At 45.6% G+C, this 24626-nt stretch overlaps 1 protein-coding gene across 1 annotated transcript in view; it reads right to left on the bottom strand.

The window, feature by feature from the left end:
* Tiam2 (TIAM Rac1 associated GEF 2) overlaps positions 1-24626 on the bottom strand; it is a 206307-nt gene that overhangs the window by 34562 nt on the left and 147119 nt on the right. Inside the window, exon 16 of the mRNA XM_052169691.1 lies at positions 6726-6829. Coding sequence (XP_052025651.1) covers positions 6726-6829 — 104 coding nt within the window. The remainder of the gene's footprint in view (positions 1-6725; positions 6830-24626) is intronic.

Genomic DNA, 24626 nt, shown 5'->3' with positions numbered 1-24626 from the left:
TGTGAAAAACTTAAAAGGTGGAGCAAAATGAGTGGGCAGGAGGCAAATATTAAATATGAGTTATGTTCCCTGGTTACTGGGAGGCTAACTGTCACGGCACAGTCTTTTCTTCTGTCTCGAATGCACAACAGGCTAAAAACACATCTTTAAAAGTGATCAAATTGCAGGGAACACAACACACGGTTGCTATACTGTACATCTCAATTCCCAACGCTCTCTGTTCTAGCAACACAACGCCTACCAACTGCAAAAAATAATCGCGGCCACAGCTACACTAGGTGATTACATAAAAATCCCTGTAAAAATCTAGAAAATTAACTGAGGAGGAAGAACTGCACCCGAAACTGCTCACCTTGAGGAAAACAGGTCTCCCTTTGCAGGTGTTTAGTTCACAGCTTTCAGCTCAATACAAGGGTGAGGGATGCACCAAGAAAATGATCCAAGTATGAAATTATTTGCAAAATCAAATTCTTTCTCCCACTTTTCAATACTGTAAACAGAGGAAGCATCTCCCCTACCCTACCCCACCCCATCCCCCTTTGACATCCTCTATTTCAAACTGACAAACTGTTTTAGAGATCAACTGCAAGACCTCAGAAGGGAAACGGGCGAAGTCGACATACCACAGTGCCAGCATGCAAAAGTTCTCTTCTCGCCTATAAATACAGAGTGCCTCAAGAGTGCTCTCTTGGGATCCCCTTCTAGAAAGACCCTGCCATCCACGCCACAGCCTTTAGACATTTTTAGAGTCAAATCAACTTTTCAGTCCTGAAAGAAAACACGCAAACCTGCCTGTACTTGGATGAAGATCTGTGCCCGAGAAACCCCAAGCCTGTGTTTACTTACACGCTTGCATATAAAAAGGAGGAATTCAGAAGCACCCGTCCTCAGAAGCACCTGTCCCTTCTCAGTGTTGGTGCAGGAAGCCGTCTATCGTCCACTGCTGCTGAAGAGTGTGGAAGAAATCACTTCTGGCTCTCATCACCAGGCAATGGGGGGAAAAATCCCAAACTGTTCTTCCCTGTCACATCCACAAGGACGCCCTAGCGCCACCACGCTCTTTCTATGCTGCCTGGAGAAGGTACACCCCCCTTCCACTAGATTCCTACCCCAAACTGTGAGCCTGCCTGCTCTGGAGAGGCACCAGGAGGTTACAGCAGATGCAGGGACAACAGATCCACTGAGTACCATATGTCCATTGCCAGCCTCCAGTACTTGAGTGGCGGGTCTCTGGGGAAACCGCTTAACACACCTTGCGGTCCCCCCCACCAACACACCCCCCCAAACAATCCAAAAACTCCTTCAACTCCCTCACCCAAAGAGAAATTATTTATTCCTTTAGAACTGCCCCCTCCCATCATAATAGCATATGCCAACGGCTAACAATGCTGGAAAGAAAAAAATCCCCTACAGGAGAAGCTGACAGGGTCACACAAAGAACTGTGACAGTAATAGGCACCCTTAAGGAGAGACTAGGCAATCAATTATGAACCATTTGCAGAAATTGTGGGGCTGTCAAAAGCCTTGCCTACAGCTGTGTTTCATCATGGGATTTTCAATGGAAATTATTCCCTTTTCTTACGTCTAGAGTACTTGTTAGTAAAACACCCCAAATGGCCCAGGTTCAACCAGAATCTAAACTGAAAAGAAGTTAATGACCCCTAAGAAGATCCAGGAAGCAGAGGCAGGTCCTCTCCCTGGAGAGCCACCACCTCCTGCAGGCCTGAGCAGGTGCCTGCTACCGGGCAGCGGACAGGGCCCCTGGAAGACTTTCTCCCAGCACAGCAGAGAAGCACAGCAGGTTGGCAACTCCCGATTCACTTCTGTGCAAACAGGGAGGGTCCCTGGTTACACACACACACACACACACACACACACACACAGCTGGGGAGATGAAAGCTCAGCTGGTAACGTGCCTGCTAAGCAAGCATAAGGATCTGAGTTCACATCCCCAGAACCCACTTAAAGAACCCAGAATTGGTGTGGTTCAGTGGAAGACTCTGATATCAAAGATTGAAAATGTTGGAGAGCAATCAAACCCATCCCCAGTGTTAATCTCTGAACTATTAATCATCATCATCATCATCATCATCATCATCATCATCATCCCCAGTGTTGATTTCTGGACTATAAATATAAATACTAATACTAATACTACTAATAATAATCCCATCTTCAGTGTTGATCTCTAGATTATAAATACAAATATAAATACTAACACTACTGCTACTACTACCAATAATAATAATAATAATTAGTAGTAGTAGTAGTAGTAGTAGTAGTAGTAGTAGTAGTAGTAAAAATACCCTGGTCTGGTAGGATAGATCTGTAACCCCAGTTACTTAGCAGCTATGCAGAAAGATCACAAGTTCAAGTCAGCCTAGACAACTTAATGAGATTCTGTCACAAAATTAAAATTTCAAAAAGACCAGAGAATCTAACGTGGAGGCAAAATGGATGTTTAGCATTAAAGAAGTTCCCCCGGGTCCAACCCTTAGCACAGGGTAAAAAAAAAAAAAAAAAAAAAAAAAAAAAAAAAATTAAGACCCATACATTTGACAAGTCCCTGCCCTTTTCCCTATATTAACCAGGATTACGACTTTTGGTGATTATGAATTCCCAAGAAACAAAGACCATGTGAGCAGACAGACGGCTGGACATCACCCAATTCTTTGGGGAACTCCATCTTCAGATGTCGTTACATTCATCCCAACTATTAAGTGACTTCTGACATGTAAGAAATTTGGCAGTAAGTCCTTCACCTGCTCCTTCAGGCTAAGTATTTCTAATCCAGAGGCTGCAAACTTAGCATACCAGCATAAAAAGAGAAGCAATGTCCCAACCAGTGTGTGTGTGTGTGTGTGTGTGTGTGTGTGTGTGTGTGTGTGTGTGTGTGTGAGGGAGGGAGGGAGGGAGGGAGAGAGAGAGAGAGAGAGAGAGAGAGAGAGAGAGAGAGAGAGAGAGAGAATGTGTATACATGTCTATGTGTATCTCTCTGTGTGTATATGTGTAAGTGGTAGGTGTGTCTGTGTCTTTGTGAGTGTGTGTCTCTCTAGGAGTGGCATGTGTTATAGGTGAGTGTCTGCAAGAGTGTGTCTGTGTGTGAGTGTCAGAGAGAATGTGTAAGTATGTGTGCCTGTGTGTGTCTTGGTGTGAGTGAGTGAGTGGTGTGTATCTTTGTGAATATGAGTGCATGTGTGTGTGTGAGTATATGTGAGTGGGGGGTGTGTGTGTGTCTGTGACTAGTGTGTGTGTGAGAGTGATGTGTCTGTATGTGTGTTTGTCAGCTCTCTCCCCACACTTTTTTTTTTTTAGACAGAACCTCCCTTACGTAGCTCTGGCTATCCTGGAACTCACTTTGTAGACCAGGCTAGCCTCACAGTTCATTATAAAGGAAAGCAAAGCTCATACCATCCAAATTTCCACTCAGCCTTCAGCGTTCCCTCCCCTGCTTCTAACTGCTCACTGTTTTTTGCCTAGCTCTGACACATACTGTCATGGAGTAGTTAAAAAACAACCTTACTGTGCTAACTCTTTCAATTTCTCATGTCTCTTTTATTGAATCTTTTTTAAAAAATGGAGATAAAAATTAATTTCCTTATTAGGAACTGAAGCAAATTATCACAGAGAGAAAAATCATTCTTAATAGCATCGAGCCATCCTTCCTCCAGGCGGGTGCTATGCCTGTGCCCCGGGGCGCTCTCTCCCTCCACACGGTCTGGTTCATGAACGCTTTGGGGAGGATGGGTTCAAAAAAAACTAAGCCAAAGCAAACAGAGCTCATCAGGTGGCTGCTCTATGACCCTTTGCTCCACACACAGGTAGGAGAAACACAACACGGGGTTTCCTAAAACAGCCCAACAGGGACAGAGTGGTACCACAAGGCCCAGAGCACTGATGGATTTCAGTTCAGAGAAAAAGAAAATCCCTGTCCTGGGATAAAACCAGACATCCCGGGCCATGGAGGAATAGCAGAAGTGGGGAGAGACTGCAGAAGACTGCAGAGAGCAGGACTGAGGAGGAAAGAGAGAGGAGAGGTTGACCCCACTTCAGTGGGTGTCGTCAAGCCTGAAGGGTATGCTAGGCACTGCTTGCTCACCAAGGCCCGGGCCCTCGGTGTTATCTAAACCCGTGTGGTTCTATAAAAATTGCCTCTGCCTCTGTATCTTCTAGATATTCAAGTAAGAAACAAAGATCACACATTGGGATTGTAATCTCAAACTCTAGACTTCACTGAAAGGGTAAGGTGGCCATGGACAGTTTAAAAACAGGGATGGTTAGGAAGGCAGAAAATGTCGCTGAGGATGTGAGGGAACTGCAGCCCAGCCCGTGCTGTGTATACTGATAGTACCTTCCCTCAAAAAGGCAAATGTGGAAGGGTTATGCTCCAGCAATTCCACTCCAGGGGCATACCCCAAAACCTGAAGGTACAGATCTGAGCAGAGGTGTGTATGCCAATTGGCCATACATCAATGTATCAATAGATAGATGTAAGGCTAAACAGAATGTAATGCATCCTTGCAGTGGGGTATTATTTGGCCTTTAAAATAAACACAGATCTGACACATCGTATCACATGGATGCACAGAGAGGGTATCTTGCTAAGTGAAATAAGTCAAGATCAAAAGGGTAAGATGTGTTTTGTTGTTGTCTGATGTGTGTGTGTGTGTATGTGTGTGTCTGTCTGTCTTGTCTGTCTTGCCTGTGTGTCCACGTGTCTGGTGTGTGTGTTTGTCTGCCTGTTATGTATTTAGTGTCTGTGTTTGTGTATGAGTGCTTCTGTGTGTGTCTGAGAGTGTGTACTGTGTCTGTGTGTATCTGTGTGTATGTGTGTGTGCTTAAGTGTTTGTGTATCTTTCTGGTTTGGGTGTATATGTGTGTATGTGGTGTATGTCTTGGGTGTGTGTGTGTGTGTGTGTGTTTGTTTGTTTAGGTTGTCATGTAGCCCAGGATGGCCTCTAAATCACTATAGAGCTGAGAACAATCTTGCACTCTGGACGCTCCTGTATTCACCGCTCAACCGCTAGGACTAAAGGCATGCATCACCATGCTGACTGATGTTTACACAATGTCGCTTTTCTAGGCAGTGCATAGGGTTGGCAGCCGAGGAATGTATAGATGAGGTTGTGGAGAGCGGGCGAGATGGAAAGTGACTGTCCAATAGGAATAGTCGAGAAAGTTCTGGAAGCAAAAGGCAGGATATCCTGAGTACATGTCACACCACCAAAGTGTACATTTGAAAATGGTTAAAGAAGCAAACTATATGATATATATATATATGTGTGTGTGTGTGTGTGTGTGTGTGTGTGTATGATGTATATGTATATATATGATGTATATGATGAAATATATGATCTCATATAGTTTATATATGAGATATATAGATATCTTATATATAGATATATAGATATATATAGAGAGATATATAGATATCTTATATATAGATATATAGAGAGAGATACATGTATAGATAGATATTCATATTTTATGTTAATGGGTATTTTGCTTGCATATATGTTAAGTGTTAAGTGTTAAATGTTAAGTGTTAAGTGTTATGTGTTATGTGTTATGTGTTGTTAAGTATTATGTGTTATGTGTTATATGTTATATATGCAAATGGTTAAAAGAGGGTGTGGAGACCCTGGAACTGGAAGTACAGACAGTAGCTGCCCTGTGGGTGATGGGAATTGAACCCAGGTCCTCTGGGAGAAGAGCGAAGCCTCTTAACTGCTTGGCCATCTCTCCAGGCCCTTGTTAAACATATTTTACTATGATCAAATGACAACATTGCAAAAACTAATAACTTACTTTTGGTTAAGAAAAAAAAACGTCAGGGCTAGTAACCAAACATGCCTTTCCTGAGACTCAAGCTTAGGATTTCCACCCTGGGATTTCTAAACAGACTTCCTTAAGCGAGACTGGCTCAGCCTTCCTTGCTCTTTGATGGCATGCCGGAAGTCAGACTGAAAATGAATGGTCTCCACTACTTCCCACTTCAGATGAATAAATAGGCTGGAAGAATGCCTCAGTTGGTAGAGTGCATGCCATGTAGCTTAGATCCCAGAACCCACATACAAACCAGTTGGGACAATGATATATTTAACCCCAGAGAAAATAGAACGGTAGGTAATGGCCAACCAGCCTATCCAGACGGCAAAAGGTTCAGTGAGTCCATGTCTCAAACGCCAAGGTAGAGAGGGATAGAACAAAACATGAACATCAACCTCTGCCTTCCACAGGAACATACATGGGCAGATGTACTCATACATGGACATACATCGTGAGCACGCACACACACATGCAAACACACACATACATATTTTTAAAAGGAGAAGCAAATAGGTGTGGTGATTCACACCTGGAATCCCAGTACGTAGAGATAGAGGTAAGAGGGTCATTATGAGTTTGAGGCCTGACTGGACGACGCAGTGAGTTCCAGACCAGCTTACACTAAAGAGGGAGAATCTGTCTCAAAAACAAATAAAAACAAAAACAAACCAATGACCCCTATCCCAAAATCATGCACACATATACACATACACACAAAACAACTACAAATCAAAAACCACATGCATACTCTCACATAGGGAGTTTTAATTTTCAAAAGGACAAAAGGTTTTGTATCAGCTAGTGGACCCAGGAATAGGAAAAGTCCAACTTTTGACATCCCCAACCTCAGGTACCAGTGCCTGACTCTTGGCTTGTGATCTGGGCTGATGCCTTACCGGGAACGTCTGCTCCATCTTCTCCCTGCGGGGCACCTGATCTAGGGTGCCTTCCGTCTGGCTCCTCTTCAGGCCAGTTGTGATGTCAGGAACATTGCTGAAATCTGCAGGAAAAAAAAAGACAAAAGATGCATGGGTGTAGTCATTCTCAGTGAGTAGCAATGAGAGAGAGAGAGAGAGAGAGAGAGAGAGAGAGAGAGAGAGAGAGAGAGAGAGAGAGAGAGAGAGAGAGAGAGAGAGAGAGAGAGAGAGAGAGAGAGAGAGAGAGAGAGAGAGAGAGAGAGATAAGAACAGGATGCAGCCCACAACTGAGAGTGGTGGTCCTTAAAGACACCAGCATTCTGACATGCATACAGCTGGTGTGTGCAGACCCAGATCTGGGCCCTTGAGGATGGTAACAGCCTCATTTTTGGACACTTCTAGAGAAGGAGACCAATATAATAATGGTTTTCCGACCTTGTTACGTTTCCCATCATGGTGCAAACGGTTTCACTAGGCTTTAATCTCAAATAATGTACTAAGAATCTAAGAGCCATGAACCTTTGTTGGCAGATCCCTATTTTTGGATAAGGACAAAATAGCTGGGGATATCTTGGAAAGCCAATGACGTAATCATCCCAGACACTCATGAGCCGTGACTTGCTCACTTACAAGTGGGTGTCCATTTCTGGCATCAACCACAGCTTCACCCTGAGAGCAAACCCTTGTCAGCAACCTCTTTGCATTGGCGGTGAGCCTTGAAGCTTACACTTATAAATACACACCAACCCTTCAACAACCCTCTCCACTCGAGTTCAAGCTAACAAATCAAGAGAGACGAAAAGACCAGACTCATCACAGAAAACAACACAAGTTTCTCTTCCAGCTCTGCCCCCCTCGGCTAGGAGAAAGCAGATGGTTTCAGATCCCAGACAGCTACAACAAGTAGCTCGCCCATCTGAATAGGCTGAACTCAAAAATAAACTCAATGGCAAGCAAACTGTTCGCCATGATCAGGACAAAAAGCTACAGGAAGAGCTGGGTACCCCAAGAGTTGACTGATGGGGAGGCATGCAAGTACTCACATCACAGTGAAGATGGAGTAGAGGGGTCTCCAGAACTCATCCCGATGGTCTACAGAAATATGAACTTCTGCTTCTCTTTGCCTCTTCCAATACCAAGCACCACCCTACCAGGACTCTAGGTCATATTCCAGACAAATTGTAACTATAGAATTGAATAAGCCTCGGTGAGAAGGGACCCATCACGGAGGCAGGAACAGTCCTGAGGGACGTTTCATATAGTAAGGAAGGCAAGTATGCTGGGGACTGCCTCTATCAAAACATGAAGCAACCTCTCACCAGCAGGTCCACTGCATAATAAATGAGACACTAAACCAAAAGGCTCAATCTCAGTTCCTTCACTATGCCCTCTTCACTCTGATGTGTGCTCACCTGTATAAAAGGGAGACCAACTATGTCATTAACAAAAGAAAAATGTCCCTATTCAGTGAACACAGCAACACAACAATGTATCACTTCACCCATCAATCCATCCATCCACTCATCCACCTATCCATTCATCTATTCATCTATCCATCCATTATCCACCCAGACAGCCACCTAGCCATCCATCCACCCACTCACCCATTCATCCATCTACCCATCCATCTATCCATCTACTCACCAATTCATCTAGCCATCCATTCACCCACACATTCACCCACCCACTCACCCATCTATCTACCTACCCATCTATCCATCCATCTATCCACCCACCCACCCAACTATTTACCCACCCATTCACCCACCCAACTCACTTACCTACTCCCCCATCCACTCACCCACCTACCCACCCATGCATCCACCCATCTCTCCATCCTCCCATCTACCCACCCATCTATCCACCCACCCAACCATCCATCCATCCATCCACTCATTGATCCATCCATCCATCCATCCATCCATCCATTCATCCATCCATCCACTCATTGATCCATCCATCCATCCATCCATCCATCCATCCATCTATCCAATATTTGCTTTCTATGCACTAGCTATTTCTGAAGGAACTATGAGAAGTGCTAGAAATGGGAGATATGTAAGATAGATAGTTTCAGGGTCTATAGTTTCTTCCTCTAACTGGAAGAGGTAAATGGTGAATGACAGAAATAAAGATACAAGCTTAAAAACAACACACGGGCTGAGTGGACTCACTCTCCCTGGACAGTAAAGGGCTTCGTAAAAGGGAGATACTTGACCTAAGGCTGTAACTTTGTGGGATGCTTATTTGTCTTAAGTATATAGCCAATAATGCAGGGCAGGCAACACAAGGGACTCCATGAGCGGGAAGCAACTAAGACAAGCCAGATGGTGCAAAAGAGTTGACCTCAATCAGGGAACCTGTTGCGTGCCTACACAGAAAGCAGAGTGTAGGGTCTGATGGGTAGAAATGTGCAGAAGACAAAGCCTGGACAGAAAAGCAAGTCAGGGTGTAAATGAAGTAGAAGAATCCAGATGTTTACAAAATATAGCAACAGCAAGATTAAAAAAAATAATACGTTTAAAAATGGGCAGCAAGATGATGGGTTTGAGGAGGCAGACCCCCACGTAACCCTTCCTTATACTAAATGTGAGAAGATGCAGAGAGCAAAGAAAGCATCCAAGGAGATGCTGGCTCCAACTTCTTACGTGGTTTAATTGATGGGGAACCCAACAGCGGGTAAGGCATACGAGTTTCAACCTCAGTCTCAGCAAAGCCAAGAGACAACTGGATCTTCTAGCAGGAGGTTGTCAGTGGCCAGGCTAAAAAGGTCATCATGGATGTAGACCTGGAAGTCACTGGAATATACCTGGGAAAGTCATGATGTGGCCACCTACCACAGAAAAGAAATATAAAGATTCTCTCAGAAGGACCAAGATAGGCAGAGGGATGTGGCTCAGTTAGTAGGTTACTTAGCAACCATGCACAAAGCCATGAGTTCAATCCTCTGCACCGCAGAAGCCGGAAGTGGAGGGAGGTGCACGCCTGTAATCCCAGCATCACAGAGTTAAACACAGGGGGGTCAGACTTCAAGGTCATCCTTGAACAGAGCAAGTTCATGGAACTCTGTTCAAAACAAAAACTAAAAAATTGGGGGGTGGGAGGGGCGGTGATTGGGTTGTAAAGTGAATAAAATTAATTGATTAATTAATTGAATAATTAATTAATTAATTGAAAAAAGGGAAAATAGGACCCTGGAAACAGCAATGCAAAGAGTGTAGGAGAAAAAAGACCCTTAAGAAGAGCTATGAAAGTCAGAGAAGCAGGAAGAGAAATAGAGTAACGTCACAGAGCCCCACAGTATGCAAGCACATTGCCTAGGTAACAGAATAGGATTAGCATTCTGCTGCCTTCACCTCATAAACAGTTAGCTCCCTTGTTTCCAGACTTATATTGAGCCCAGGAAAGATGACACACGGGTCACGCATATTTTTATTCACAGTGGAGACTTCTACAGTAGCCTTCTTGCACCTGGAGGGTGCTGCCTGCTGGGGACAGCAGAGACGCAGGCTCCAGACCCATGGAGAGCTCAGAGACACAAGGGCAGAGGAGCCCTGGAGCCTGAGGGGCCAGATGGATGCAGGAGAAAATAGCCTGGGAGGTGTGGGAGTGGGTGCCGAGCTAATTCTGAGTCATTCATCCAATATATTCACAAAACTTTGGAACTTATGGGAAACTCTCCCAGCCCCTGTGGGTCTTCTAGGCTCATTCACTTCCTGAGACTTGGTCTCAGGTAAGGAAGAGAAAGGTGTGGCTTGTACCCAGCGACAGGCCATGGTTGTATTTCCTGTTAGAACCCTATCCACTCCAAACAGTCCCTCTACTACCTTCACCTTCTTAACTGCAAGGAGCTTGAAGGTACTTGTGGGGCTCCTCTGTGTGTCATGCCTGGGGAGGCATCACACCATATTCTGGAACCCAGAGAGGGGTATTCTAGACGTCCCTGAGATCCCTCAAGATAGGAAAGCTGATAGCTAGCCTACCATCCAAATGTCACAAGACACAGTGTCTCTGAGCACACAGAATCCCCAGGATGTCAATCATGAGCTAGCATTGTCCTGGATATTGACAAGACCCTTGGAAAGCCAAGATGGATGGGGTCAATGGCTGCTAACAGCCAGTATTGGTAATCAATTGGACAGACACCTAGGAAACGAACCTGTGGGCATGTCTCAGGGAAGTTTCTCGATTAGGTTAACTGAAGTAGGACCCCACCCTAACCATTAGTGGCACACCACTCAGTAGGATGGACAGAATAAGAAAAAGCAGGCGGAGCACCAGCCTTTAGCTCTCTCTGCTTCCTGTCTGCAGAAGCAATTAAGTAGATGCCTCAAGCCCTCGCCAGCTGCCTACTTCCCACCAAGATGGATAGCAGCTTCAAAATGTCCCTGGATTTCTTTTCTAAGGAGTCTGATCACAGCAACAAGCCAAGCAGCAACTTATGTGGTCGGCATTGAGCAAGCCTCGTGTGTTGTTTCTAGAGGAGAAAGAGAGGAAAAGGACATTCTGGAAGCATAGAAACACAGCAATAGAAAGGGTGTAGGCCAGTTAAATCTGAATGCTGGCACATGCAGGTGCTTACGTGTGCTGAATACTGAATGTTAGCCCACAGCCCAACCCACATGCTGCCCATATCCTAAGCAAGAACTGTGGAGGTAAAGACATATAGCCATCTATCCCTATAAAACCTATCCAGGCCTTCTCATCAGGACACACCCAGTGATGTATATGAGGAGTTCTCCACTCCCTCTGTAGGATCGCACTAAGCACATCCTTCTACCTGCCCAATGCAGTACAAGGCAATAATGTAACGTGGCCGAATTATAACCCTGTCAACAAAGCTGCTTTTGCTTGTGTCAAATATTTGCCCTTGTCATGGTGTGCCTTGTGGAAATCAAGTCTGGGATGAGATCTCCCAAACTGAAAAACCGCCCATTTAATGTGGACCACCAAAAGCATCTTCCAGGCAGTGGAGGGAACAAAGATCCATTCAATTCAGAGAGTCCGTCATTCAGATGCGTGCCGGGCACTGAGTGTTCACCAGGCACCAGGTTCATTATCAGGAGCAGCTAGCTGTGCTGACACCAGACTCAACTACCTGTCTCCTGCATCAGTAGCATTTTCCAAAGGTAGACAACATGCCATGCACTCTGTCACGGAAAAATACCACCTCTCCACTGTGCCACATGCCCTCCAGCTCTTGAGGGACAGGCAGGGAAAACACAAGGCTTTAGGTATGAGACACCTAGTAATTCACAGCGGCTTCCTGAACGATGTGTCAGCACATGCCCCATTAGTGCCACTGGAAGCCTCGAGTCCTTCGCAATTAAAGGGCAAGACTTGTGTTAAAATAGCATCTTGGGTACCCAACTTAAAAATAGAAGCTCCGGGCAATGCTGAAGTTTAAGATCGGCCCCATTCACATACTTTGTAACTTCGATCCAAAGTTTACGATGACATCACTCCCAAATCTGATCTAGCACATTTAATATGCAAGACAGTGGCAGTTAATATGCAAGAAAGTAGCTTTTTCCATTTACTTCCTGCCCTATAAGAAGCAATACCCCATGCACACCCTGATGGGAACAAAAAGGAAGTCTCTGAAACAGTGGAATGGGAAACGCTGGAGGGGGCTTGCACTGTAGCTGGTACCATCCCATAATCCTAATCCCAGGGAGCAAAGGAGTAGGATTTCCATTCTTTCCATGCCCTAGTCATCTCCCAGTGGCAGCAAGCAGATGAAGGAGGCTCCAGGCTGCTTGGGGCTACAAGGACAGGTAGGAATGTTGGTTCTGACCTTGAAGGAGCCTGGATGGAGCCTCTGTAGAACAAGGGAACTGTCCCGAGCAAGAATGATCTATGATCTACCCCATCCACAAGTCTGAGCACGGTTCCTGGACTCTCAGAGGGAGCAACTGTCAATGAAACTTGATGGGTGACATCAAGAGGATATCAGTCGCTGTGCTCCAAAACAAGGAAATGCACATTGTAGGACATTTACTGGCTTGAATTTTTGAGAAATTAATGATTGAAGTCACAGCAATGTGAATGTGTAACCCAGAATCCAGGTGTTGGAAGTCTGCTATCACTGAAAGTGCCAGGCGATGAGCTCTGATGAGGTAGGTCCTTGGGACATGGTGCTAATGCACTAGATCATGACCTTCTGAGGTATGTGTGCTCCTCTCTGCTTTCTGCCACATGAGGCAGAAGTTAAGGCCACATAGAATCAATGGCTAAACCTAATGCCCTGACCTTGGACTTCAGTTTCCTGAACTATAAGCCAATGGATTTCTCCTTAGAAATGACCCAGACTCTGGAACTGGAGCAGCACATATGGACTAAGTGGTCACAACACTGAACAAGCTCTGCTTCACTGTGAGGATGAGAGTCACCTGCAGCAGGAAGGACAGGGCGTGAGAATGGAAACTTCTATTTAGTCCTGAAGACTCATACTACCAGTGAACAATTCCCCTCTCCACCATTCCAGAGCATATTATAGCATACTGATTGTAATAAAGGCCTTCTTTCAATAATGTATTTCTACATTGTGGATGGGCCTGGTGCTGTTCTTGTGAACCAGTCTCCTAATGAATAAAGGAGCCAATCACTGGGCAAGTAGGCAGGACTTCTGGGTTGGTCGGAAGAAGAGAGGAAGTGGGAGAGTTAGGTTCTCTTTAGAACCAGGATAGCAGAGGGGTAGCCATTAGAGTTTTCAAGTATCATAGTGGAATCTCAAGGACCCACCACCAGAGGGATCAGATTTTAATAAGGCTTACAAGATTAGGTTTTAGTTGCTGCACCCAGAGATTGAGTTACCATTGTTTCTGAACTAAGTTTGTGTTGTGTTTTCCTTCACACGGTGGCTCATCTGGGTTCAAGAGAGAAAGGTATGGTGGCCAACATGGGTTTGCCTGAGGTGCTCCACAAAGGCCAGGGGGATTTGAAGCACGGGATTGGCATGGGAGCGACTCGCCAGTGGGAACCTAGCGAGCTGGGTGGAGACATTGTGGAGTTCAGAGTCAGAATCTCCAGGAGATAAAAACAGTTGTTTAACATGGGTCCCAGAGATCAGATCGTTGTCATGCTTGTATGGTAAACACTTTACCAACTAAGACATCTCCCAGGCCTTCCCTTTTAAACTCATTATTATTCTGTGTTGAAGACATTCAAAGCAGCCATTTGAATGCCATCGTAAAGCTTACAGAGAAATCGATTCTATCGCTGCATGCATATGCTGCCAGAAAAAAAAAATGTAAACTTCATAAAACTCCCAAGTCACAATCCCGAGGGTGATACTGTTATTGTCAATGCAGCAAACACTGGTGATGCACAGAAGAAAAAATGCCAGTAATTAATGTTCCTTAATAGCAGGATGCCACCATCTGAGCCAACTGTCTAGTGACAAATCTCAGAGTCATAGAGAAGGAGTGAGACCAATGTTTTCAGGGTAGCAATGGCAGCCGGCTACCACCATGACTAGTACGTACAACACCCAGGCATCCTTAGAAGGACAACAGAGGAAGCTGAGGAGGAAGCCACTTTCCCTCACAGGACATCCTTGTCCACCAGAAAAGCTATGACTGTGACTTGGGAATTGTGGTTAGTTAGCCCAAAGAAAAGGGGAGTGGGAATAAAGGAAACATTCCTGAAGTATACTTGATCCCACCAGACAGTGATACCCTCTGAGAAAAAGAGCCAGGTGACAACCACATCAGGGGCATAGGGCAGACAGACAACATGTATTCCAGCCACTCAAGAGATTCACTCCCCTTCCTCCTTTCCCTCTCCCATCCCCCTGTCTCCTAGCTGGGATTCATATAGCCCAGAGCAGCTGTGATTACAGATGTGGGGCACGTCTGCTTTAAATGGAAGGGTCTTATGTATGGTGAGCTGTAGTTCTAGACAGAATTGCAATAAAATGGATTTTAAGTTCAGGGCTTTCAAAACTAGTGATTTGGAGTTTTCTTGAAAGATCCTGGGAAAGAAGTCTAGCAAAAAAATAGAAGAAGGAGCGAGCGGTGCTTAGGGGAGGGAGACAATGAATGCCCATTTTAGCAAGAGCTATTATTTTTCTGCTTAAAACAGGGTAAAATGGGAGGATTATTCTGCTATGAAGAGTAATGAAAGGCTGATTGATGCTTGAATATAAGTTAACCTAGAAAACGCTACACTAGGGAGGAGAGAGCAAACGTGACAGGCTACTGAAGAGACAGGGCACCACAGGCTCCATTTTGAGTGACTCCATATAAACACAACTTCCTGGGAGGATGGAAACAACAGCTGACGTCTAGGAGGCCCGGGTCATCTTTTCCAAGGTGACACAAATGTGGAAATAAATAGATGTGGCCACACAATTTCATGAAGATCCAAAAAATCACAGAAGCACACAAGTGGATGCTTATAGCCAGCCATTGGACTGAGCACAGGGTCCCCAATGGAGGAGTTAGAGAAAGGACACAAGGAGCTGAAGGGGTTTGCATCCCATAGGAAGAACAACAATATCAACCAACCAGATGCCCCAGAGCTCCCAAAGACTAAACCACCAACCAAAGAGTATACATGGAGGGACCCATGGCTCCAGCTGCATATGTAGGAGAGGATAGCTTTGTTGGACATCAAAGAGAGGAGAGGCCCTTGGATCTGTGAAGGCTTGTTGCCCCAGTGTAGAGGAATACCAGGATAGGGAAGTGGGAGTCGATGGGTTGGTGAGCAGGGTTAGGGGGATGGGATAGGGGGTTTTGGAGGGGAAACAAGGAAAGGGGTTAACACTTGAAATGTAAATAAGGAAAATATCTAAAAAAAAGAAAAAAAGTAAACCACATGATGCCTTTTCAGAGGGGAGTTACAAACCAACACAGATCACACATGAAACAAATGTGGACAACACTATGACTCTAATGTAAGGGAATTCTAAGAACAAGTCACAGGAAATGTGGCCGCATCATCATCATAGGGTTAGCGAAGATTACTATGAACCCTTAAAACAGCACCAGAAAGAATCTTCGGGAACCATCACTGTGAACAATGGGATCTCCAACAGCTCACAGCCAAGAGGAGAAATCCCCCAACACCACCAGGCAGGTGGTTCTTACCTGTTACCCTTGGCTCCAGATAAAATGGGGCTATGACAAGAACTGACATCAGTCTCATTCTACCCTCTGAATCTGCTGTACCACAAGGCAAATTAAGTCGACAGAGCTTTATGTTATATCCACTCTAAAGTTGTGAAAAATGCAAGCCCTTTCTACCCCAACAGAGAATGGTTCAATGGCATCCTCTAAGACTGACTGTGACCTTGTTCAAGTCACCAATGGCACTGTGTGCCTGTGCCTTGATTTACCTAGAGTAAGATAATAGCATGTCTCTGCTCCAGCAGACGGAGCGGAGGATAATTAGAGCCCCTGGGGGCCCCTGTGTGAACTTTGCGTGGAGACAGCCTGCTATTAGCACAGTCTTAACCCACACGTCTCCCAGCAGCCGGGACCTGGCTCTATTTAAAGAGGAGATGGAATCTGCAGCAAAACCAAAATACTAATGCTTTGCTCTTTTTTTTTTTTTCTCTTTCTTGACTTTGTAAACTTTTATAAGACACGGGCATTGTGATAGAAGTTAAATTGCTACTTATATCCCGTCATAAGTGAACATTGGAGAAAAGGAAAAAGCCCCAATTGGCTCCCCCAAGCCTCATCTTAAGAAAGGATGAGACAGGAACTAAGAGGGCTGTGCCTAAGGTCACATATAACAAGGCCAGGGGATTAGAACCAAGTGTCCTTGCTCAGAATCCATAGCCCCTCATAAATCCTGCTGCCAGCAATTTAACATACTCAACATGCTAACAGCAAACACATGCTCAAAACTGACCTCCCCTGGAGATGGGAAGCCAATGGTCTCTTCTAGGTGTGGTTTGGGGTTTGACTATGATAGGGCAGAAATAGTGGGGCAGACATGAAAAGCAGCCGGTCCAGACAGCATTGGCTCCCAGGATAGCTGCTGGCAGTCATGGCCTGACCATCTGACTCTCTGCCAAGGGCAGCCACGAGCCAGCCTGGAGTCCCTCGTGTGGGCCTGCAATTAAGTGGAGATGCTCTGAGGTCAGCTCCTCACTGTTTCATCACACTGGGTTGACAAATCTGGAAGGCTTGGTGTGTGTTCCAAGGACTTTTTGACAACTACCCCTGATAAGCCGCTCCTATCGACAATGCTTTAACTTCGTGTTAACAGAGTCCTTTTAACATTCACTTCTGCTTTCTGAGGTACCCGAATTCACATCACACATACACACACAAACACACACACATACACACGTTCTCTCTCACATACATACATAACACACACACTTACACCATACAAGTAAAAATTAAATTTTAAAAATAAAGTCTTCAAAGCCTTCCTGTCCCTCAATAAGCTTACACACTGTGGTGACTCTGCAATTGTAGCACAGACTACTACATCTTAAGGCCCTCATTGTCCCCCCAAGTTGCCACCGCCACAAGATTTTCGGTCATGTGCAAATGACAGCACGCACACATACAGCCATTCTGCAAGGCAGTCAACAGCAACTCCTAAGGCAGACAGACAAACAAGATGCTCTGCGAGCTCAAAATATAAAGAACCTGTGATCTCTCCACAGAGCCTGCAGGCAGCTCCTGCTTCTTATAGAACGCAATCCTTAAACAGAAGCAGGGAGGCCAGGCAGGTTCTATAAACTTCCATTCCCCCCCCTTCCCAACCTAAGAAGCACAAGCAACCATTTTTATTCATACCTCATTATTTAAACCTGCCTCCCTTAAAAATGGTTGTACTCTCCTCCCTCCCCAGGGGAATACATTCAGACCTACAGAAGATCAAGACACACTTGTGGCTAAATGTTCAGTGGCCAAGGAAGCCTGGTGACCGATATTCAGATCAAAGTTCCTCACCTTAAGCCCCTTTTGCTCGTTATGTTTCCAAAGTAAGAATGATGAAATTTAGGGGCTAAGGAGTTGGTTCAGTCAGAACACTGCTCGACACAAACATGAGGACCTGAGTTCAGATTCTGGGGGACCTACATCGAAGCTGGGTGGAGGCTTGTGCGGCTGTAATCCCAGCACGGGGATTGGGGATTGGCGATGGGAGGGAGGGGAGAGCCTTGCTTCTCTTCATCCCTGGAAGCTCGCTAAGCCAAGCCAATCTAGCCAACTCAGAAAGATCCAAATTTAGTGAGAGATTCTGCCTCAAAAGAGAAAGTGAAGAAGTGAGCCCGGAAGACATCTATCCTATGTGCAAACACTCGAATGAACACATGTACACATACAAGAACCGTGCTAACTCTGCTATCTAAATGTGCCTGGACATCAGAGAAGTCTGACAAGCTTATTACTCAACAGAAACATGAAAGTCCGAATTAGACACTTTAATGGTAGCTGAAGGGTGAGGCTGGGAGAACAGGGAAGCAGCCAGGGCCAGGCAGCAATTAGCTGACGAGATGAGAGCGTCCCTGGGAACTCCAGACTCCACAGTCAGCCTTTGGGAGGCCAGGGGCAGGTACCCTGCTCCTCCAGAAACTTTGCTGGAGTTCTTCTCCCTGCTCCAGGGTCAGCTGGCCAGAGCGTTTGGCAGTAGACTCACAATCACCATGTCCTAAGCTAACTCAAAGCTACCACCAAGTCAACAAGAGGAGACAGCTGAACTGTGTCAGAGCTTCTTATAACAAGTCAAAGATGCTGAGGACCAAGAGAGAAAGCAAAGATAAAAGATGGAATGGATTTACATAGGAGTAGACAATGTATAAATAATTATGGCTGAGTCGTGCTGCATCCATAACTGAACTGTCTGAAGTGAGAGGAACCAGTGTGTTGAACTGCATCTCCAAAGCTTACTGACTATCCCCCTCACTAATCCCACAAATAATCAAATAGAGGAAAGGGTTTATTCCATCTTATAAATCTCAGATTATAGTTCATCACTGATGGAAGTCGGGGAGAAACCAGGAAGCTAGAACTGATGCAGAGGCCATGGAGGGATGCTTCCTGGCTTGCTCCTCATGGCTGGCTTAGCCTGCTTGCTTACAGAAAACCAGAACCACCAGCCTAAGGGATGACACCACCCACAGTGAGCTAAGCCTTCCCCCAGCACTCATCAATCAAGAAAATGTTCTACAGACTGAACTACAGGCCGGTCTTATGGGGGCATTGTTCAGCTGAGCTTCCACGTTCTCAGAAGACCCTAGGGCTTGTGTCAAGTTAGCAAGAAAAACCAAGCAGGTCACCAGTGTCCTCCTTTATCCCTGACCTTGTCCTTCTTGCCCTGGCCATCCTCTGTTCCTTCACATTTCTCACAATTTCTGGCAATACATTTACTTGTTCTTGGTTTCCGTGGACTTGAGACACAGTCAAACTCCCTGTAGGTAAGGATTTTTCATCATCCCAGCTCATTGTTTTGATTTCCAATGCTTCTACAATAGGCCCTTTCACTCAGCAAACATGCACGATGGTAAAAAGGGAAAGTGAGTTGGGCGTGGTAGCAAGCACCCATAATTCTGGGCACACTTGGGGAGAGGCACGGAAGCAGAAGGGTCTTAAGTTCAAGGTCAGCCTAGACTACATAGCAAATTATTGTCATTTAAAAAAATCAAATAAATCACATGAGGGGTGATCTATTTTCCTGGTGATACTGGTTTCTCAGCAGGGACTGTGAATGTCTCTCTACTGTGATGGGAAGTCAACATGTCTCATTTTAGGAACCTAAACAGAAGTTCCTGAATTCGGGACTAGGCACAGAAGTTTATTCCCCAACTTCAAGGCTTAAACTAGAACCCCTCTGAGCCAAAGTATTTTCATCATGGATTTGAACTCAGGTAATACACAAAGTCAGGATTTCCCTTCTTGGCTACAAGTAGGATGCTCTACACTTGAAATAAACCCTTGGGATGTATAGCAGGCATATCTAGCTTGTGTATTCAACTGAGTATTCAACTATTTATTTTATGCATATGAGTACACTGTCATTGTCTTCAGACACACCAGAAGAAGCTATCAGATCCCATTATAGATGGTTGTAAGCCACCATGTTACTGGGAATTGAACTCAGGACCTCTGGGAGAGTAGCCCGTGCTCTTATCCACTGAGCCATCTCTCCAGCCCCACTTTTAGCCTTTTATACTGTGGAATTTTATGGTAGGTGCATATATCACCAATCCAGAAAAGTGATGATATTGGTAACTGAGGAACTGTTGGGGGTGGGGGTGGGGGTGGGGGACTCGGAAGAGTGGTGCGGGTTTCCCATAGAGCAATCAACCTGTCACACAGGCTGAATGTGGAACCATGTAAAAAGACTGGCCAGCCAGCCCTGGACTCTGGGAATTTATTTTTTTAATTGAATATAATCTTCATTTACATTTCAAATGCTAAAACCTTTCCCGGTTCCCCCTCCCTGCAAACCCCCAATCCCTCCTCCCACCTGAGTATATAACCCTCCACCCCACCCACACCCACACCCACCTCCCCCCTACCTCGATTTCCCTTTGTTGGGGGCATCTATTGAGCCTTCACCTGACCAAGGATCACTCCTCTCACTGATGCCCGACAGGGCATTCCTCTGTCACATTTTTGGCTGGAACCATGTGTACCCCTTGGTTGATGGTTTAGTCCCTGGGAATCCTGGGCTGTCTGGGTGGCTAACATCATTGTTCTTCCCATGGGACTATAAACCTCTTAAAAACAATGAATTCATGAAATTCTTAAGCAAATGGATGGAAGTAGAAAGTGTCATCCTGATCGAGGTAACCCAATCACAAAAGAACACACATGGTATGCACTCACCGATAAGTGGATATTAGCCCAAAAGCTCAAAATAAACAAGTTACAATTCAAGTTCACAGTTCTCCAAATTGTGCCAATTTGGAGATTTAGGTGCCGCTTCCTTGGGGGAAGTTCGTCCCTGCATGCAGGCTTTGAGAGTTGAAAGCCTATCATGGAAGTCAAACCTGCCTCCCCACCCCCACCTCCCATTAACAGGAAGTTAAATTGGCTTTTTACCCTGGAGCTGGTTCCGGCATGGTGGACACATACATTTCCAAGGTCAAGCCATCCTTAAGAACCAATTTACGAGCTGGGCATAGTGGTGCAGGCTTTTAATCCCAGAGCTCTGAGTTCAAGGCCAACCTGGTCTACATGGTGGGCTCTGGAATAGCCAGAGATACATAGTGAGACTCTTACACACAGAGAGACAGACAGGGGAGAGAGGGGGAGAGAGAGAGAGAGAGAGAGAGAGAGAGAGAGAGAGAGAGAGAGAGAGAGAGAGAGAGAGAGAGAGAGAGAGACCATTCAGATAGCAACTCTGAAAGAAGTGATTTGAAAGCCACCCAGGGGCTACACAAATAGCTCTGGCCATTGCTATTTTGTGTCTGGAAAGTACTGGTTGTCAGCCCAAGTAGCAGGGACACCGGCCTCTATTTCCCCCCTGCTAAATGAACCTCTGGCTCTCACAAGGCTGTAGTAACGGCTGTTGGTATGGAGAAACCATCAATGCCACGGGGAGTCTGGTGTTTACATAAAAACTCTGTTCACAAACTCTACACCCTGAGGAGACTTTCCAAAAGCTGCTGAGGTTGCTCAAAAGCCAGCAAACCCTGGAAAAATGGAATCTTGCTCATAAATCACAAAAGCAGCATTTAACAGGATCCAAGCACAAACAGCTTGGCACACCCAACTCCTTCAATGGTAGCCTTGTCCAGTCAAAAATAACACTGGTCTCTTTGGGAGATTCCAGTGATAAAATTAATTCTCTCTCTTAAAAAAGTCTTTACTAGTATTTCCACTCCAGTCAAATATAGCCTGTGGACATTTCCTCTCCCTGGTATGGATAGCTATTAGAGAAATTCAAATATGGAAGGCAGAAATCAAACAGCCATTCATGTCTTAGGAGTCAAAGGCACTCCACTCTAACACTGAGGCCCTGTGGCTTCTGCTGTGAGACCCAGAGTCAGGAAAGTAAGGGGACAGCTGGGAGTCTCCTCTCAGCATCCTACATTAATAGCATCAATGTGCCCTTGACAGGTCAGAGGAGCGAGGGAGGAGTGTTAACAATTATCCGCAGTTTCCAGAGCATTTTGAAGGATGGTGGTGGTGGGTCGGGCCTCGGGCCTTAACTGAAGGACAGATACTGTTTAAGACATCAGCTGTATTTGAGAAGAATCTGACACATTATCTCACTGGATCCTCAGAACCTCGCTTGGCTCAGGACTGCTCCCAGTTCTCCTAAGAAGCTCTCCTCCTGTGGTCCTGACGATGATCAGCCACAGGCCTGCTCCTGTCTGCGGGGGACCCAGGAGGTGGGTCTGAGACTCATCTCACCGACTGTCAAGGACTCTTGGATATGAGTATGTTGCCTCTTTGAGAATAGCCATCAAGGACACCTCCTAGCTTCTTAGTGATCCTCCTCGTCCCCTGCTGTGACACCTCTTTCAGTCAGACACAGAACCATTTCTGTTATGACTGGAGGCTCACCGAGAGAGACCTGTGTGGATGTCTGAATGTTCAACTAAAAGCAAAGGCAGACCAGAACCAGATGCGGCCTTTCCCGGGGTCTTACCCTTCGACCCCCGGCAGGAAGACATCTGTATCCATTCCTTAAGATGGTCAAATACGCACCCAACAACTACATGCAACGTTCTTCCTGCTCCACATGGGATCCGTCCAGTTTCCCCTTTTGAAAAGGTCAGCCTTATCTTCAGAAACATCAGTGTGTGGAGACGTGGGCTTTGAGAAATGGGTTAGGGTTTGCCTTACCCCTTCCTCCTTTCCAAGCACATAGCGCCTCTGGTATATTCATTCACGGGTGGGACAAGTATGAATAAACACACTGAAGTCACCACTCCTAAGGACAGCCCAAAGTCCTATTAAAATCCCTTTTCCAATGCTATTTAAATGTTTGTATACATTCCAATTTTATAATAAGAGGACAGGATTACTTCTAGTTCACAGTAATAGTAAATCCATTAAAAGTAAGTTCATTGTGGTTGTTGTTGTTTATTCTGAAACAGGGTCTTGCCATGTATCCAATTCTGACCTGGAATTCATTTCCCTTGTCTCACCCTTCCATTCACTTAGGTGTCAGGTGGTGGAAGACATTGAACCTGGCTTTTAAACAAAGTCCTAATTAAAGAAGCTGACCTTGTCAGGGATGGGAGCGTGGGTCACCAGCTTCGAATCCTGACCACACCAGAGCTGGGGACACCACGGAGGCTCTCACAAAGGCAGAGTTTGAGTAGAGCACACGAGCAGGAAAAAGAGCAGAAGGCCCACGAGCTATGTGAGAAGTGCTTCCATGTGCACTTACACCCAATTCAGGGACCACCTAAAGAATTCTGTGAACGCATCTCAGAATTGTCTCCACAAGGGACCGGGAAGGGAGTTAGCATCCTCCGTGACCCAAGCTCCATGACTTCACACTACCCCTGAGAGTGCCCAATCCTCAAATCAAGATCTGACTCAGAACCTGTAGGACCGTCACAGACCCATAGCGCAAGCTCCTCTTGGAAGCAAGACATTATATCCAAATGAGAAACTTGGTGGGTCTGTTCCTTCAGTTTCTCACCCACTCACCTCAGATATTATTCCTACACTTAACCCTTCAACGTGCCCAAGCACTCAGTTCTCTTCAAGCAGCACCAGGCTTCAAAAAGGAAAAAAAATCCATGTTTGCAAAGTGTATGGAAAAGCAATCCATCGCGGAACACAGGCTCATGACGGTGCACTGGGGTTTGGTCTTTTGCTATGTATTGTAATGTTAAATGCTGGCCCCCAGGGACAAGAGAATCCACAGGAAGACCTAAGTGAGGTAACTTTGCCCCACCCCATTTTGGTTCCTGGAGTTGGAGTCTGAGGTAGAGACCACGAGGAGAAGGAAGAAGCTGGAAAGAAGAGAAGACACCATGGGGTAGGTGGGTCATAAAAACATGGCCTTGTGGGTTGGCCACTTGGAGAGCAGTCCAGATGGAACATGGCCACGTTAGAACTGGGGGTTATTGATATCTGCCTAGCTCTAGTGCATTAAAAGCTTATTATAAATGTAAAAGTTGTGTGCCTTAAACCAGGAACTAAATGACCAAAGGCAAGATAGTAACCTCTGGATTGAGATCAAATATGTACAATACCACCACGGGACACACACAACAATGGGGTGCACCCTAGACCTGGGGCCCAAGAGCCTGTGCTCTGCCCGAGGAAAGGGTTAAATCTCAGCACACTCCAGCTTAGCTGGAGGGGAAGGCCCGCACAGGGCAGGTGCCAGGAGATGCCTGCACTACCTCAGGCAGGAGGGCACCACTAACAGCATGGCTGCAGACCATGAGTTTCCCACACCCTCACGTCTCTGAGTTCCCTGTGTGCACAGACACGGGATGCCCTCAGGATGATAGCAAGAATCTAGAACTGTAAAAAAGCAGTGGGCAAGCAGAAAGATAAACCTGCATCTTTTCCTCGTTCCCCGGATAGGAAAGATATCACAGGCTGCAGTACTTCTTATTGTGACAAAATGCAGAGGAATAACAGGTAGGGAATATCCCTCAAGGACAATCAATCCAACAATGGGTACATGGCACGGGTCACCCAGACTTAGAATAGCAGCCCAGTGTAAGCTGAATGATGGTCCCAGTATCCCCAATCATTAGTAGTCGCATCCTAATTTCTGTTTCAGGACACCCACTTTTTCTACGCCAACAGTCAACCTCAGGATATTTTAAATGAGAATAAAGTTTCAGGAAGGAGGAGAAAACGCCAGCTACCTTACTGAATCACAGACCTTAGAATCTGATGTTTAATTACAGACAACTTTATCATTAAATCCATCCCAATCACTCTTGTGTGTTTCGCATTCATTTTTGGTCGGCACACAGATGTT

The sequence above is a fragment of the Apodemus sylvaticus genome, chromosome 23 (genome assembly GCF_947179515.1).
Source record: "Apodemus sylvaticus chromosome 23, mApoSyl1.1, whole genome shotgun sequence".
NCBI lineage: Eukaryota > Metazoa > Chordata > Mammalia > Rodentia > Muridae > Apodemus > Apodemus sylvaticus.
The sequence above is the reverse complement of the archived record's forward strand: the minus strand, read 5'-3'. Positions and strand labels throughout refer to the sequence as shown.